At 34.2% G+C, this 15,679-nt stretch overlaps 1 protein-coding gene across 4 annotated transcripts in view; it reads left to right on the top strand.

Moving 5' to 3' along the window:
- Nucleotides 1–12,963, top strand: part of ARHGEF3 (Rho guanine nucleotide exchange factor 3) — a 113,882-nt gene extending 100,919 nt beyond the window's left edge. For all 4 annotated transcript variants that reach the window (XM_085236205.1, XM_085236204.1, XM_010718490.4 and 1 more), the window contains 8 exons: nt 2,872–3,042; nt 4,774–4,836; nt 5,178–5,274; nt 5,374–5,450; nt 7,202–7,459; nt 7,746–7,916; nt 9,495–9,681; nt 10,643–12,963. In XM_085236205.1, coding sequence (XP_085092331.1) covers nt 2,872–3,042; nt 4,774–4,836; nt 5,178–5,274; nt 5,374–5,450; nt 7,202–7,459; nt 7,746–7,916; nt 9,495–9,681; nt 10,643–10,989 — 1,371 coding nt within the window. In that variant the 3' untranslated portion in view covers nt 10,990–12,963. The remainder of the gene's footprint in view (nt 1–2,871; nt 3,043–4,773; nt 4,837–5,177; nt 5,275–5,373; nt 5,451–7,201; nt 7,460–7,745; nt 7,917–9,494; nt 9,682–10,642) is intronic.
- Nucleotides 12,964–15,679: the final 2,716 nt, after the last annotated feature.

Genomic DNA, 15,679 nt, shown 5'->3' with positions numbered 1-15,679 from the left:
CAGGTTTTTTGTTTTGTTTTAAGGAGGCCAGAAACTAACAAAGCATTTTTAAAAGACTCAAGATGTAGAAATAATGATTGACATTTCTGCAGTTTCCTCATAGTGTTCAATTAATTTTTTTTCCCCTTAATGGTAACTGCCAAGCTACCAGCACAGAACCTTAACTTGTTTTTAAAATTTGCTAGCTAAACTTTAGCTCCCACTAAAGTACTACGTGTTTATTTCAGAAAAAGATGGTAAAATAATAGAACTTAGGTGGTTAGAATGATGTACGTCCATCTTGGACTGTAATCAGTGTTTTATCGAAATCATTCATTTGGCTTTCTAAAAAAAATTAGGCTTACTTACTGAGTTTACTTCTCATTTCTATTCTTGTCTGTTACAGCATTGAAAGTTCAAGTCTGTTTGACTTTCACGTGACAAAATATTAATTTTAACATTAAATAGTATTTCTCTGGTGATGCATTAGTTTCTATTTGTGGCTTTACAAGTCAATTTCTACAACTTATCTGAAGAAGTAAAAGATGTGTGATTTCCTTCTGAGTGTCAGCCTTTTTATGCCCCTTCTGTCCAATGGAAGGTAATATAGAACTGTAGAGAATAATATCAAGCACACTGCAGTACAGAGAAACGTAACTGTCAGTGGATGTAAGAAATTACTTTTCTCAACATATATGGAGTTTGTTTGCTATTATGGGGTGCATGTTGTTTTATAACACGTTACATCATCTTTTGTTAAAAGCTTTCAAGATCAGGGCATTTACTGTAAAGATCAGCTTCTCTGTTTCTTCATAAGTATTTTCTTCATTCAACACGAAACATTCCTTTAAAAAGAAAACTACTACAAAGGAAGGAGCTGTATTCTTGAGGATGTATATGGGAATGCATGGAAGGGGCATTCCACCTTGGGTCATGTAATGACAACAGTTCTGCTTGGCTGTTCTCGTGGTTGGTGATTTGTGACTGCAACATATCTGGCTCTTTTTCCCTAATCTTTCCATCTGCATGTGAAAATAACGGGCTCTGTGATTCTTCATTATAATAAGTATAAATTAAGCGTATATTTTTCACGTGTGTTTCTTTTATCTTCTTAAATTTTGAAGGGAGACTAGCACCTGATTTGCAAAGTTCTGTGAGGTTCGTATATGTATACATGTGTATGTGTTGTGTTTATTTTTGGGGTTTTGCCAACTCCGAGTAGGGCTCAGAATGACTTGTTATTTAAAAAAATAAAAATAAAAAAGCATAGTTTTTATTTATATTGTGTCTTCTAAATTAAAAACATTGTATTTATAGGCATTGTTAGCATTTCATGGGCTTCTGTCTTCAGAGGAGAATTTCAAATATTGTGCTTTGTATATGCTGCTTTCAACCTGAAAATGAAGGGAATTTATTTTGTTTTGAATATTCTTATCCGCAGCAATTGAAAGATGACTGTGTTATATAAGGCAGGTTTTAAATAACAACAGAAATGTAGTATATTTGAACAATTTAGAATACTTGAGATATTTTAGAGGTAAGACTTCAGAGTGAAGCCTCTAATTTTAATAAAACAAGAAAGGAATACTTTGAAAATAATGAGATTGTAAAGTACTCATCTATAGCCTGAACTCTTTCTATGAGTCTATAGGAAAAAGTATCTCAATACACAAAAGGCCAACTTAAAATTTGACTTCGTTTTTATTACACTTTAATACATACTAGAGATCCTAGAACACTTCATCTCAGTTTAAAGGCTCCAGAATTATTAATAATTATATTATGATAGATCCAGTACTAGTATTTCATAATCTTCCATTTGCTAGCACTGATTTTTTTAAACACATTTTCTTTAAATCCTAAGAAATAAGTAGGACAGGGTGGTGTGAACAGAATCTAACTTGTTGCTCATCATAAACAGTAACATCTGACTGTTAGCATACTTTTTCCTTAAAGATAATGCGTATTCTTTTTAGTCAGGTACCATTCAGACTTTCTGTGTGAATTAGTTTCTTGCTCGAACTATCTGAAAAAGCAGGAAGTTACCAGTAGAAAAGTTTACTTCATGTATGAGAATCACTTTGGTCAGAGCATTAAAACAAAGAAATTTACATCCTGATTGTATTTATGTATCTGCAGTAGTGGTACCAGTTGAATCTGTCATAATTCTGATAGCCTACTAATAAATAAATACAATTGATTAGCAAGATAGTAAGGTTTTGAAGGGCACCCTCACTTTATAAACCTTTTTTCTGCCCAGCTGAGAAAAGATTACTGAAACCATTATTACTGTTTAATGTAATGCATGATTCCATCTGAAATCCTCCAGGCCCATAACATCTCTGTACGCCATCTGAGCAATAGCATGCCTCGGAGAACAAACCAGCCAACACTACAATACAAAATTTTACTGTCATAGGTTTTGTAAGTTTCTAGGTAACAAATGAAGCATTCTTCCAAAATGAGCAAGTAGTATTCATAGTAGTTCTTGTCTCTAAAATTTGTATTAAATTCTATAGTTTTCAGAGTTAGGGATCTGATCTGTGCTGTGTATGAATAATTCCTGTCTGACTGTTTACTGAATTGAAATTTTATTCAGTCAGCCATGTTGATGTGTCATACCATTCTGGCATTATCACTGTAGTTCATTCTTCTTACATGGTATATAAATGTACTGTTTAGTTTTGTACAGTTCTAAACATGTTGATAATAGGACATGGACATAGGTATAGAATTTTTAAAATAACCTCTTACATTCCTGGTAAAAAAAAATGCTACTAAATTACTTTAAAAACTACTCAGAAATGTTTGAATTATATAAGTAAATCCACCTGAACAAAAGCCCAAATGTGAATTTGATATAACAAGAATTACACTTCTGTGTGTTTCTAGCGCTCTATCAGTTTCCGCAGTGACAGTCGCCCAGATCTATTCAGTCCACGGCCGTGGTCTCGAAATACGCCTGCTGCTAACACAAAGCGGAGAGACAGCAAGCTGTGGAGTGAGACCTTTGATGTCTGTGTCAATCATATGCTTACGTCTAAAGAAATCAAGCGTCAGGAGGTACAGTTTTGAATTATTAGTGTTTTTTAACTCTTACGTTCAGAAGTCATCTTTAAATCATGGAGTAACAAATGCTAGTAGACATTAGGATAGCACTTGAAGCTTTCTTGCAATTAAACAGAAGACCACCATTTCTGCAAGAAGTAGAATTCCATCTCCAGACATTATAATTTAACCTTTATTAGACTGATACAGTCTTTCTTAAAACACAGCTCATCATATTTCTATAATAAAATGTGAAGTTACTAAGATACATTGTACTCTGACTGCATGAAAGTGCATGCTTTGTGTAACAGTTTCTGTAGGGGTGGTTGATACTCTGATGTTTTACTTCATTCTGATATTGATGGTTGAGCATGCTAGTTCAAGTACAGGTGTTATGTATGCACAGAAAAGTGTAATATTTGCTCTGTATTAATCAAAAATGTATCTTGCAAAGAAAAAAATATGAACATCAGTGCTCTTAATGTGTTGCACATGACAAATCCTACTTAGTTCATGTTATGCCAATAGCAAAGCTACTGAGATCAATAAAGGAGAAGTCTGTTGTACTGACTGGGTCGAGTTGCTTTGTCTTGACACAAACCCTGTGATCAAGTGAGGTAGCCAAGAAATGGGAACCATAACCTTCTAGAGGTCTGTTTGCACACACATACTCCAGGTTCTCTTTGCTCTGTATCAATCACTTATTTATTTGCATAAGTTCAACTAAATTTTATAGTAGTATCAGCAAAGTTTGTAACAATCTCTCCCGGAGTATTTCAGGGACTAGAAGTCATAAATCAAACCACAACATCAGACATTTCTTTTTCAGATTTTAACACTAAATCATTCTCAGAAATAACTTCTAGAATTGAAAACTTCAAAGGAGGTTTATTGAAAAATAAACTGTAGAAACTGTTTGCATAGCATAATATACTGTCTTGGAGCAGAAGCCTGGACCTTTCAGAGAGCTTAGATAAATGAGCTTTCCATGGGAGCTTTCCATGAGGGTTCTGCTTTATGTTGGTTCTTACACTGCATGCCACAACACAATATCTGAACCACTTCCAGGAGTCAGTTAACTTACACTATGGCAAGCCTTCTGTGTATGCATACTATCAAGCTGGGATAATCTGCAGTAGCTGAAGATGTTATTCCATGATTTATGAGAGTTTAAAGCCTTGACTGCAATATTAAAAATTCTGACCGCAGTGTTGTTATCTTTATTGTGCTCCAGTTTAGAATGAAATTGTATAACAAATAAATACAAAGCTATTCTGGTAAATCAGTGTATTAGCATAGAGATTATTTTTAATCTGCCAGATTTAAAGTGTCAAATCTTCTTCAAGAAAGGTAACTAACATCAGTAGGCTGTTTAGTATAACTTGATATTTGTAACAAAAAACCCAAACAACTAAATATGAACCGATAGCAAAATAAAAGTGCTCATAACCAAAGCAGTGTTTTGTAAGATCTATCTTCTGACCTTCTAGGCTGCCTGGAACTTACATTACTGCATATATTATACAGCACACAAGGCAGTCTTACGCTGATGCTTATATAGGTGGTATTTTTTGAACTAAAGTAGTTAATTACTCCTATTGCTAACTATATATTTCTTTTCCAACAAATGTGTTTCCAGATGAGGGAGCTTTTTTCAGTATTCAGTATGAAGTTGTGACTCAACTATTTCTTAACTATATTAGTTTAAATATATATATATTTATGACATTTGTGTCTTTTTTATAGGCTATATTTGAACTTTCCAAGGGAGAAGAAGACTTAATAGAAGATCTGAAGCTAGCGAAAAAGGTCTGTTTAAAAAAGAAATAAGTGTATGTATGTGGGGGTGGAGAGGGGACAAGTTAAAAAACAAAACAAAACAATATTCAATAATTTATCTCTTTTAAAATAATCCTTGCTTTTTACAATTGCTTGAACTGTAAGAGGAAAATAAAAAGCCAACCTCAAAATTGTTTTCCTAAAAAACTAAAGTATGATGCATTCATTTAAAAAAAAAATTAGATATGCTTATGAAACATAAAATATTCTCAGCAGTTGGCTCATTTTTATTTATGTGAGCTTTAAATACCATCATTTCTTTTTCAACCACCAGTGATATATGAATTTGTGCTCTCCTTTTTTATCTTCAGGCTTATCATGACCCAATGCTTAAACTTTCCATAATGACAGAGCAAGAGTTGAACCAAATTTTTGGAACACTGGACTCTCTAATTCCTTTACATGAAGGTAAAACTCAAATAGTCTTTTTCTGCTATATCATTGCATTTAGTTTTTATAGTCATCTGGTTCATTAAGTGATGTCCCTTTTTTTTAAATCATGATTAGATCTTCTCAGGCGACTTCAAGAAGTCAGGAAATCTGATGGATCAACAGAACATGTTGGCCATATCCTTGTGGGCTGGGTAAGGCACATTTTAAAATCAATGTTGGGACTCAGTTTGGAGCTGCAGCATAGTAATAACATTTATTTGCAATTTGCAGAAGTACTTACAATTTCCATACCTAGCATAACATTTCAAAAATACATTCTCAAAGTATTTTTGTTAGGTAAAGACAACTGTTTAGAGACGTAACAGAACTTTTTCTCTTTTGAGGGATTTACTGTGAAAGGTTTAGACTGCGTTGTGATTTTAAAAACTCTTGCTATGCAGGAAACGAGCACTTCTTAATGTGCTTCAAATAAAAACCAAGTTAGAGTCTATTCATGTGATGTAGATCGCTTAAGGATCTGCTCTTATTTGTGCTCTGGTTTTTGAGAGAAATGAGGCTTTGAAGAGTCACATTGTGTAAGGCCCCTCTATAGTCATTTCTGAATGCCTTTCTGTTGCAATCAAGGTGATAAATAGTTGTTAGTGTGTCAGAGAGACTAATTCCTAGGGTTTTGTTTGTTGAAAGGCAGAGTTTACAAGAGAGACACTTACACTGGCCTGCAGAAGAAAAAGCTCACTCCTGTACAATACCATAAGCTCTGAAAGACAGGTTTTGTTAGTTTTGTTGATACAGTTGCTCATTGTATGAAAAAGTAGCTCTTATTTAAGGATTTAGATGTGTGAAAAGTTTATATCTAACTACTTAAATGTAGCAGGAAAAGGAGCTTAATGTTTTTAAGGGATTAAGTGATGATAGATATTTAGCTGGTCTGTGTGAAAACAGTGCTTTATTCTAAACGCAAGAAACATTGTCACTGCTACGCTTAATGATAAGTGATAAGATAAAGTGTCAAAAATGATCTCTGGTTTTCTTTGCATAAATTAATTTTAGCTGTATATATTTTCTGGTGTCTTTGAACACCAGTGAACTTCTTTTGACCTGAATACACAAGACTACTTTTCCTTTGGAGAAGATTTTATATATAATTGCATGTAAATATACCAGTATTTGTAGAAAGATATATTGTTTTAACTAATATTAAGCAAGCTTTTTTTCACATTAAAAACACAGTTCTATCATCTTAATTTGGTTAAGATTCTTGAGGGCAGTATAGGAAGGATTTCAAGGTCAGCTCAATCAGCTATCAGGTATTCAATTTTCTATTCCTTTAACAAATGTGCGTAATTTAGTAGGAAAAAGCTCATTTTGTAGGAGTTGTGCAAATCATCATTGTGTTTACAACCCCATGTTAATTATATTTTGATCACAAAATGTCCTGCAGAGCTAAAAAAAACTTATGTTCTCTTCAAGAATAAACCTGATTGCGCAGAGATGCTTTTCTATTTTCGTATTTTCCTTTTCTAATCAAACAGAAACATCTATATCAGATCAGCATATTGTTAATCTGAATCAGGCCAGGTTTGATGATACTCGTTTCTAGGCTTTTGTTTCAAATCATAATTAAAATCAGACTTCCGTGTTCAAATAACGTCTGCATTAAATAGTGCACGACTGTTAGGTCAGATATTCTTAATGCTTTGGAATAATGTAGGGGATCTCAAGGAACCGAGGGATGAGCTAATCCTTCCAAATAATTTAAATGATGAACAAGATGATCAGAGGAAAACTGGAGAGCTTATTATTTCGGAAACATGGTCATCAATATACAGAGACTCTCAGCATCAGTTCTCAAATTTTGAATTGCTTGAGATGTTCTGAAGAGCTAACTGTTTCACTTCAGCTGCAGAATAATTTATTCAAATGTATTCCTTCCTTTCCTCAGCTTCCATGCTTAAACTCCTACGATAGCTACTGCAGCAATCAGGTAGCAGCCAAAGCCTTACTGGATCACAAGAAACAAGATCACAGAGTGCAAGATTTCCTGCAGCGCTGCTTAGAGTCACCTTTTAGTCGCAAACTGGACCTTTGGAATTTCCTTGACATCCCAAGAAGCCGTTTGGTTAAATATCCATTACTGCTCAGAGAGATTTTGAGACACACACCAAATGATCATCCAGATCAACAGCATCTTGAAGAAGCTGTGAGTTATTGGATTTTTTTCCTTTCTTATTTATTTTCTTTTAAAAAGATTTACAGCACATTATTTGTCAAGTTAGAATAAGAAACAAAAATGACTATTTTTACACTGTGGTCTGCTTAAATTGTGGCTAATATCAGTTCCCTTACAGACTGGTATGCATATAAAATTAATGAAAAACATGCTCTAAACTAAAATGGTGTTATTGCAGCTCCAGTTCAAGTTATGTGAAGATAGCTCTGAATATCAGACTGTTTAATTAAAGTTCATGTGTTTTCATTTTTTGTAGATTAACATCATTCAGGGTATAGTGGCTGAAATCAACATAAAGACTGGTGAATCTGAATGCCAGTACTACAAAGAAAGACTTATTTATCTTGAAGAAGGACAGAGGGATTCACTCATTGATAATTCACGTGTTCTGTGTTGTCATGGCGAGCTGAAGAACAACAGAGGAGTGGTAAGGAAAAAATGCTTTGTTACAAATAGCTTTGGCTTTTAAAGATGTCTTCATGTTGTGTGATGACCAGCGTAGTAGAAATATTAATAGAAGCAGAAACCAGCCATTCCTGTATTTTTTATATCTTAAATAGAAAAAACATAAAACTCTGAATGAACAGAAAAAAGAGAAAATTCTTTCTCATTAATTGAGCTCATGACAGTGTCATAAAACAAACAAGTAAGACAAGTTTAAATGGATTTATTCATTATTTATTCAGAGTGCCTCAGGTAGCATGTTTATATATACAAAATAGAAGGGTTATGTATTGTCATATATCTGGCATGTTACTCACACACACATCTGCTTTCTGTGGTATTTCATTCTAATGAAAATGTAACCACTTAGCAAATTTATTCAAAGTTTTATCATGTCCTGCATAACTATTGTATTTCAGTTTTGCAGCTACTAAGTGAATAGACTTGTTTTTTATCAGACTGCAGAAAGTTACTGTGAGTACAAAAGGTGACAGCACTATGGAAAAAGAAAACAAACAAACAACCTCACAACAATAAGTTTAGGTTTGTGTCCTGCAAAGAATTAAAGAGGCACAAGTGGAGGAAAACTGGAAATGTACATTGACATATATACGTGAATGTTGTGGCAAAACAGAATGAAGATGGATTTTGTGAATATAAGACTATCAAGGCATGTATTGAGAAAGGCTTATGCTACAATTACTTGTTTTATTATAGTTTTCTGAAAGCATTAGCTTCTGGAAGATGGAACACTAAGCGAAGTAGATCTGAGGATCTATCATGCATTCTTAAAATTGCAAATAATATGTCTGCTTAGAACTAGAGTATGGACAAATTTAGAAACAAGTAATTCATAATGATTGTGGAGAAAGAAAATCTTGTCAGTGGAGGGGAGAACAAACAATTAATTTTAGTGCGTGATATAAAATGACATTAAAATTTCAGTTTGTTTATTACTGAAAGATGCTGAAGATAATTATAAAATGTGAGGAGGAACATGATTTAAAAATATTAGGTGACTTGTGCCACTTGAGCAAAAGTGATTTTCTGAACTTCAGAGAGATGTGGTCAAGTTGAAGTTTGTAAGCAGTGTATGAACTGCAGTAAGACTGCTCATAATTGTTCACTGAAAATATGACTTAGTTTCAAGATATGGGTGGAATAGGTTGCGTATTTCTTACTGACAGAGACAGCAAGGAAAAGATAATCTGAGGGTTAGAAAATAGAGTGTGCTTAAACGTGCTGATGCAGTTTTCATGAAACAGAAGGCAGTGCAATAGGTAAAGCTCTGAAACATCATAAAATTTCAAGATCTCAGTACTGAAAGATGAATTAGGACTATTACATGAAAAATGAGGCAAAAAGAATAATCTTAGAAGTTTTTAAATTGTTAGATTTATATATTTATTTGTTGCTGGGCCAGTAGCAGGAAAAGAGGAATCCTTATTGATTTTAACTTTAGAAAACACATATAATACATGGTTCTAGCATAGTAGAGTTTAAATAAATCTGGTTTAATGATGATCCTAATAATGATTTGTTAATTATACATTTTTACCAGAAACTGCATGTCTTCCTCTTCCAAGAAGTCTTAGTTATTACTCGAGCTATCACTCATAATGAACAGCTCTGCTACCAGCTGTATCGGCAGCCAATTCCAGTGATGGATCTTGTGTTAGAAGACTTGCAAGATGGCGAGGTTCGATTGGGTGGATCCATACGTGGTGCATTTAGCAACAATGAGAGAAGTATGAAAACGTCTTTGGTTTTATTTGCTAATATTGAATCATCGTAACCTTAAGACATCTGCCAATGAGACATAAGAATGTTATCTCTAAAATTCACATTTTCTGTATCTAATATCTTGGTTTTTATTTCAAACTGGTTATTTTGCTGTAGCTTGGTTCTTTTAGATTGTTTCTCAAAGTCCACTTTATAGATAATGGAATTCCTCCCTACACCTGCTTTTGTACAGAATTGGGTAGGAGAGAAGTAAATTGAATGGAGTGGCAAAACTGAAAAATTATAAACAAGTTAATTTTGGAATTTTAAGCTTTAGTCTTTATGAACTCTATTATAATTATGGAGACATTTATGGCTACTCCCTAACTAAGTTTTTCAACTGGCAGATAATTAAAGTGATGCTCAATGTAAAGATTGCAGCTACTGTTGTTAATGGCAACAGATAAGAATTAATATCCTTCTAAGTAAGCCTATTATGAAGACACTTGTTTCACTGCAAGAGTCCTTTCAATCTCACTGATCTTGTAAAAATTTGTGAGGTTTGTTTTGTGTATTCATTTTATTGGTGAATTGAATGGAAGAGATGAGGCAATTTCCAGATGACACAGTATTCAATGAAGCCTCTGGATGTCTGCTGTGTAGGAGGAGATGCTTTGAAGTATGGGAGGATCCTTAGTTCTGCTGATTCACTTAAAGCTGTGCAGTTAGCTCATGCATGGCAGAACCAAAATGGTTTAATCCAGAAATAAGAAATTATTAGGAATGTTAGCATTGTTCTGTGTTCTTACCCCCACAGAACATGGAGATACCTGGTCTCTTCTTTCTGGTCTGATACTGTATTGGCAAGAAAACCGAACTTTGACCATTAGGCAAAGATTTTGCTGATTCATTATTTTAGTATACTCATTTGTTATGAAATCGGTTAGCCAAAGCATTCAGCATTTTGATATGTATTGTTTCTTTCAGTCAAAAACTTCTTTAGAGTCAGCTTCAAAAATGGATCTCAAAGCCAGTCTCACTCACTGCAAGCTAATGACTCCTTCAACAAACAGCAGTGGCTTAATTGCATCCGGCAGGCTAAAGAAAAAGTTGCGTGTGCAGGAAAAGCTGGAGTGCTGAGCTCAGAAGCATGTTTTATTTTGTCACCAAATGGAAGCAGAGTATCCCAGGGAGAAACCATGATTGAGCAAATGGACCAATCTGACAGTGAGTCAGACTGTAGTATGGACACCAGTGAGATCAGCATCGACTGTGAACGTATGGAACAGACAAACCCTTGTGAAAATGAAAAACAAATAGAAACCAATGTTTGACACAAACTTATTCATGGAACAAAACCTGTGTTTTACCTGTACAGTATTTGCATTCCACACATGGAACCATTTGGAGAAGCACTTTTAAAATATTTTTTGTGACAATGCCAATGCAGTCCTTCTTGTATAGTACTCGTATGCGTGTAGTACTGTAACTGCCAGTTTGTGTAAGCTGGAATCTCCTGCAACTCATGCCCCGTGATTATACTTCACAAACATCTAACATGGATGAAAGAGGTACTTGACCAGTTATTCTCAATGTCCTGCTGTAAACAGAATCTCTAAACTACTGCTTATAAGTGCATTACACAAAGAATCTTCCATAATTTTTAAGTACTTTATTTGCCCTTAATTGGGCAGCTGAAGATGGGGACTTAATATTGAGTTTCAGGAATGGGTAATAAGATTTTAAGTTTTCACAAAGACTTGGAAGTTAAAAACAGTTCAGCGTAAAAAAAAAAAAAAAAGAAAAAAAGAAAAAAAGAAACATTTTGCAGTAACCTATCAGAACTCTTGTTGTTTCAATCAACAAAAACTGTAGTGGGTCATGTAATCAGTGACTTTTTAAGGACTGATTTTTCAAAATGAAGCACTGTACAAAGATCCATCAGTTGATTGATGGGATAAAAATTAAAATCTGGTAAATTGAAGTGGTCAACGTCATGCTATGGTTTAAATATCAAAGCACATCATGCGAAAAATAATTAAGTAAACAACAAAACCAAACCTCCACAGCCAGCACTGAATTAAATGAAATGCTGAGAATACTGGATATTTGTAAATAAGTAGGTAGTTTGCTCTCAGTGCCATATATATGTATATGCATCTGTACTATTCTCTCAAATAGGGTAAGATTGAAAAAATCTTTTGCTTGTGAATAAGCCCTCTTCAGCATTTTGCACTCCACTGACCTCCACTGTTGGTTTTAAACACCACTAAACTAATGTTAAAAACATTTAAGTTTCTGTAAATGTCTGTTTACAATTACATGCAGTTATTGCTGGGTTTTATATATTTTTCTTAAACTAAGTGACAATTTTATATAAATGGTGCTCTACAAGGGTCCTGTGGGATTACGTAGAGAAAGTTCAAACATAAAGGGAATTGATTTTCCTTTAGGGTATATTCCATCCTTTATATTTTTGTCAAATTAATTTTTAACTTTTTTGTTGCATTTACTCTCATGCTGTAATTGGAAATGACACTGTGTTTTTTGATGGCTGATTTAATCTACTCATTATGATGAGAAACAGATGAGTCACTTAAAAATGCAGTCTAAAACACTCAGTTGAACATCCTGTTATTCTTCAGGAATCCCTGGGTAATATTTTATTTCTTAGTATAAGAAATAATGCCAATGCTGAATGATAGTATGGCAAGCTATGAAAGTTATAATAAATTTAAATGATCATTAATATAAGAACCTGTGCAGAGTACTCATACCATCAAAAGTAGAAAAACTAAGTTATTGCCAAAAATGTTTATTTCTTGTCCTGCAGGTTTATAGAAAATTGTAAATGTCAATTATCTTGCATATATATACTGATGTGCATTACAGAAATCAGTGTGACAAGATTATAAGCAATATAAAACAAGGTATTTTTATTTTTCCAAAAAACTCTGTTTTACCCAATAGAACATATTTCTGTATTTATACTTTTTTCAAAAAATGTATTTTTTTTTTCTGTTTCAGGCTTTGTAATTTATTTCAACTGCTTCATTTTTAGAGCTGAATGACAGTGAAGGCAAGGGAAAGGAAAGATTTACAGAAGAAAAGGAGTAGGAAAGCTTATTAGATGATAAACCATTTTCATAAAAATTGTTCAGTAAAATGTTTGAAAAGAGAGAAAATTAAGTAAAGGGTTCAAATACGGAAGGATTGAATGTGTATTGACTTTTTCTTTTCTACATATTTTTGTTTTATAATAGCCTTAAACTTTTCTGGAAGCATTTCAAATAAATTACATTAAAGCATTTTGATTTTTTTTATTTGGTTTGGTTGTTTGTGCAAGAAGACTACAAAAAGACTTCAACAGTGAGCACGGTAAGTCTTAACGTGTAATGACCAAGACTTGTGTTTTGTTTCTGGGGGAAGTGTTACATATTTGGATCTAATTTGCTAGAAATAGAAGTAATAACTGCTAAACAAGTCACTGCACTGAATAATCCAGCACATTCCCCAAAGTTTTGTGTTGTTTAATCAATTTAGTGAGTAGGTAGAGCAAAAAATTAAGAGCAACCATCTGTCTTATGTCTCCTGACATAAGACATTGGATCACGCCTCTACTAAGTCTATGTTCTTTCAAAACTCTGAGATGATATGTTTTGGGACACACAAAAATTGAACAACCAGATGATGATTCTTCTAAGATGAACGTGCATTTTTGTACATGTTATTACTTAGCAACCCAACCACATACAACACACTGTATTGCAGGTGTTTCAGTTTTGATTTACAGCTTTGACTTGATCTAATGAAGCATTTTTTTAAAGAGAAGAATAATCTTCTAGTTTAAGAATACTGGTATCGTTCTAGTATTGGTTAGGGTTTTCTTCATTTGGATTCAAATACTTTTGAAATGCCACTGTATTTGAAGGAGTGCTTTTTGACTGTGTTGAGATGGACATGCAATAACAGTACCAAAAAGGATGGGAAGAAAGTATTAGTAAATGCATTAAGAAGGTCAGTAGTCATTATTGTTAGCAATCCTAATATTAGAAAAATGGGGTCTAAGAAGTTGGAGTAGTAAATAAAACCAGCATGCATGCTGTAGCCATTCAGCGAGCACAGACCTATGCTTGATTCTTAGGAGAAGAATTGGTTCATTTCCCAGGACACTCACTGCTGTGTGTACATTGCTTTCACTAATGAGATATTTCTAAACCATGTAATTTTAACATTAGATCTCTAAGGGATCTTAGGTCATTCCTGACTCAGATGGAAGAATCGTTCCAAGGCAAGAAAGTGAGAAGAGAACAAGTGGAGTGTGTTAAAAGGGCAAGAGTCAGCAAAGAACCAGAGTTTCCAGGTCTTCTGAGTTGATCGTGAGGAAATGGCAAGATGAGAGAAAATTGGATGAACGGTGAGTTCCAACTCCTCTAAGTCTGAGGTATTAGTCCTCAGGATCTCACTAGCCTGAGAAAAGTGAGTGGCAAGTCATCTTACTCTCAGGAGCAGGAGGCTGATAGCATGACGTGGCAGTTTCTTAATCTTCTAGCAAGTTTTCAAGCTATTTGATTCGTGCTGAGCGCACTCAGTGCAGTCTTGGTTTATAGGAGAGATCTAATGAAATAGAAGCAATAAAGGATAAAGAATAGATTCTCTTGACTGAGAAAGAAAGTGAGCAAAGAAATGCCCTTGGAATTCTTTGAAATATATATGGGCCTTCTGAGACTGCAAAAGAAAATGTAACGTGGTCTTTGGTTTCCTAGATTTGTTTTGCAGCACTCAAAAAAAAACAATGCAAGGATTAAGGTGACTCATGCCTGAAACACACAGTTCTGCTACAAGACAACAGGAGCAGTTACTTCTGTGAAGCTCAGTACCCGGGAATCAATTGTCAGAATCTGGTAAAAGGTGGGCTCACAGCTCGGTACTGAGGTAGAGAAGACACTTCTCAGTGGTGACTCCCATGGGATTACACCTTAGGAATACTCTGAATTACTGGGGACTGGTTAGTTCTCTTGAGGCTACAGAGAAATTTCTAGAGTTTGAAAGACTGATATCAGAGCTTTTTGGTGTCAGTGTAACGGACTGACCTTTTTGGAAGTTGATATACCATAGTGACACTGTCTGGCACTTAGAAGGCAGCTTTGATTTGCATATCTGTAACTGAGCCAGAAATAGAGTTTTGTGTATATAAAAATTTGCAGCATTTAAACATGTGGTTCAAATTCCAGAACAGTTTTTCCATATTTGCTGCTTACTCATAAATGCTCATTTTTAAAACACTGTGATCTGTGATCTGTTCTGCAGGTTGATGCTGCCACCTACAGGAACTAGTATTTTTAGAACTGTTAAAAATTTGAAATGCTTTAAAGGAAACTCAGTAAACTAAACTATTACCTCATGATCAAATATTTGTTAGAAAAATGTACTAGGTGAATTTCCACTACTGATCCCTGACTTTAAGGAGACAAGTGAAAACTACTCCTCGGTTTGTCGCACTCTTTTCCATCATAGTCATGTATTTTTCCCATAGCTGGAAAATTTGCTCTTTTCAAGCACTTAAAATAGGTTTTATCTGAATTTTTTGAAGGTGTCTCTGTCAGCATGGTCTATGAAGGAGATTTAATGATGCAGTTCTCCTACCTTTGATTTCCTGGCAACTAAAATTAGTCAGCATGAATACCTTTGCTCAAAATTAGCACTTAACTGAAGAAAACCCATGTCCTTTGCATCATCAGAGTAATGTCAGATAAGCAAAATAGTAATTTATAGTTATTTTAAATAGTTTAAATTAGGTAATATTTTGCATTTGTAGATATGCTTTATAAAAGAATACATGGATAATTTCTTGAGCAGGCACCTTGAGCATGGAGTCTTATGCAGTCCTTCCTTATAAAAGTCTCATATTTTGTGGCTATTACTCTGATCTTAATCTGCATAGTAATGTACCACATATCATCTGATTTCAGAATCAAAGGGATCTGCAGCTGCTTTGTAATTGGGTAGGAAACCACTTGTTGC

The sequence above is a fragment of the Meleagris gallopavo genome, chromosome 14 (assembly GCF_905368555.1).
Source record: "Meleagris gallopavo chromosome 14, MGAL_WU_HG_1.1, whole genome shotgun sequence".
Lineage (NCBI taxonomy): Eukaryota > Metazoa > Chordata > Aves > Galliformes > Phasianidae > Meleagris > Meleagris gallopavo.
The sequence above is the reverse complement of the archived record's forward strand: the minus strand, read 5'-3'. Positions and strand labels throughout refer to the sequence as shown.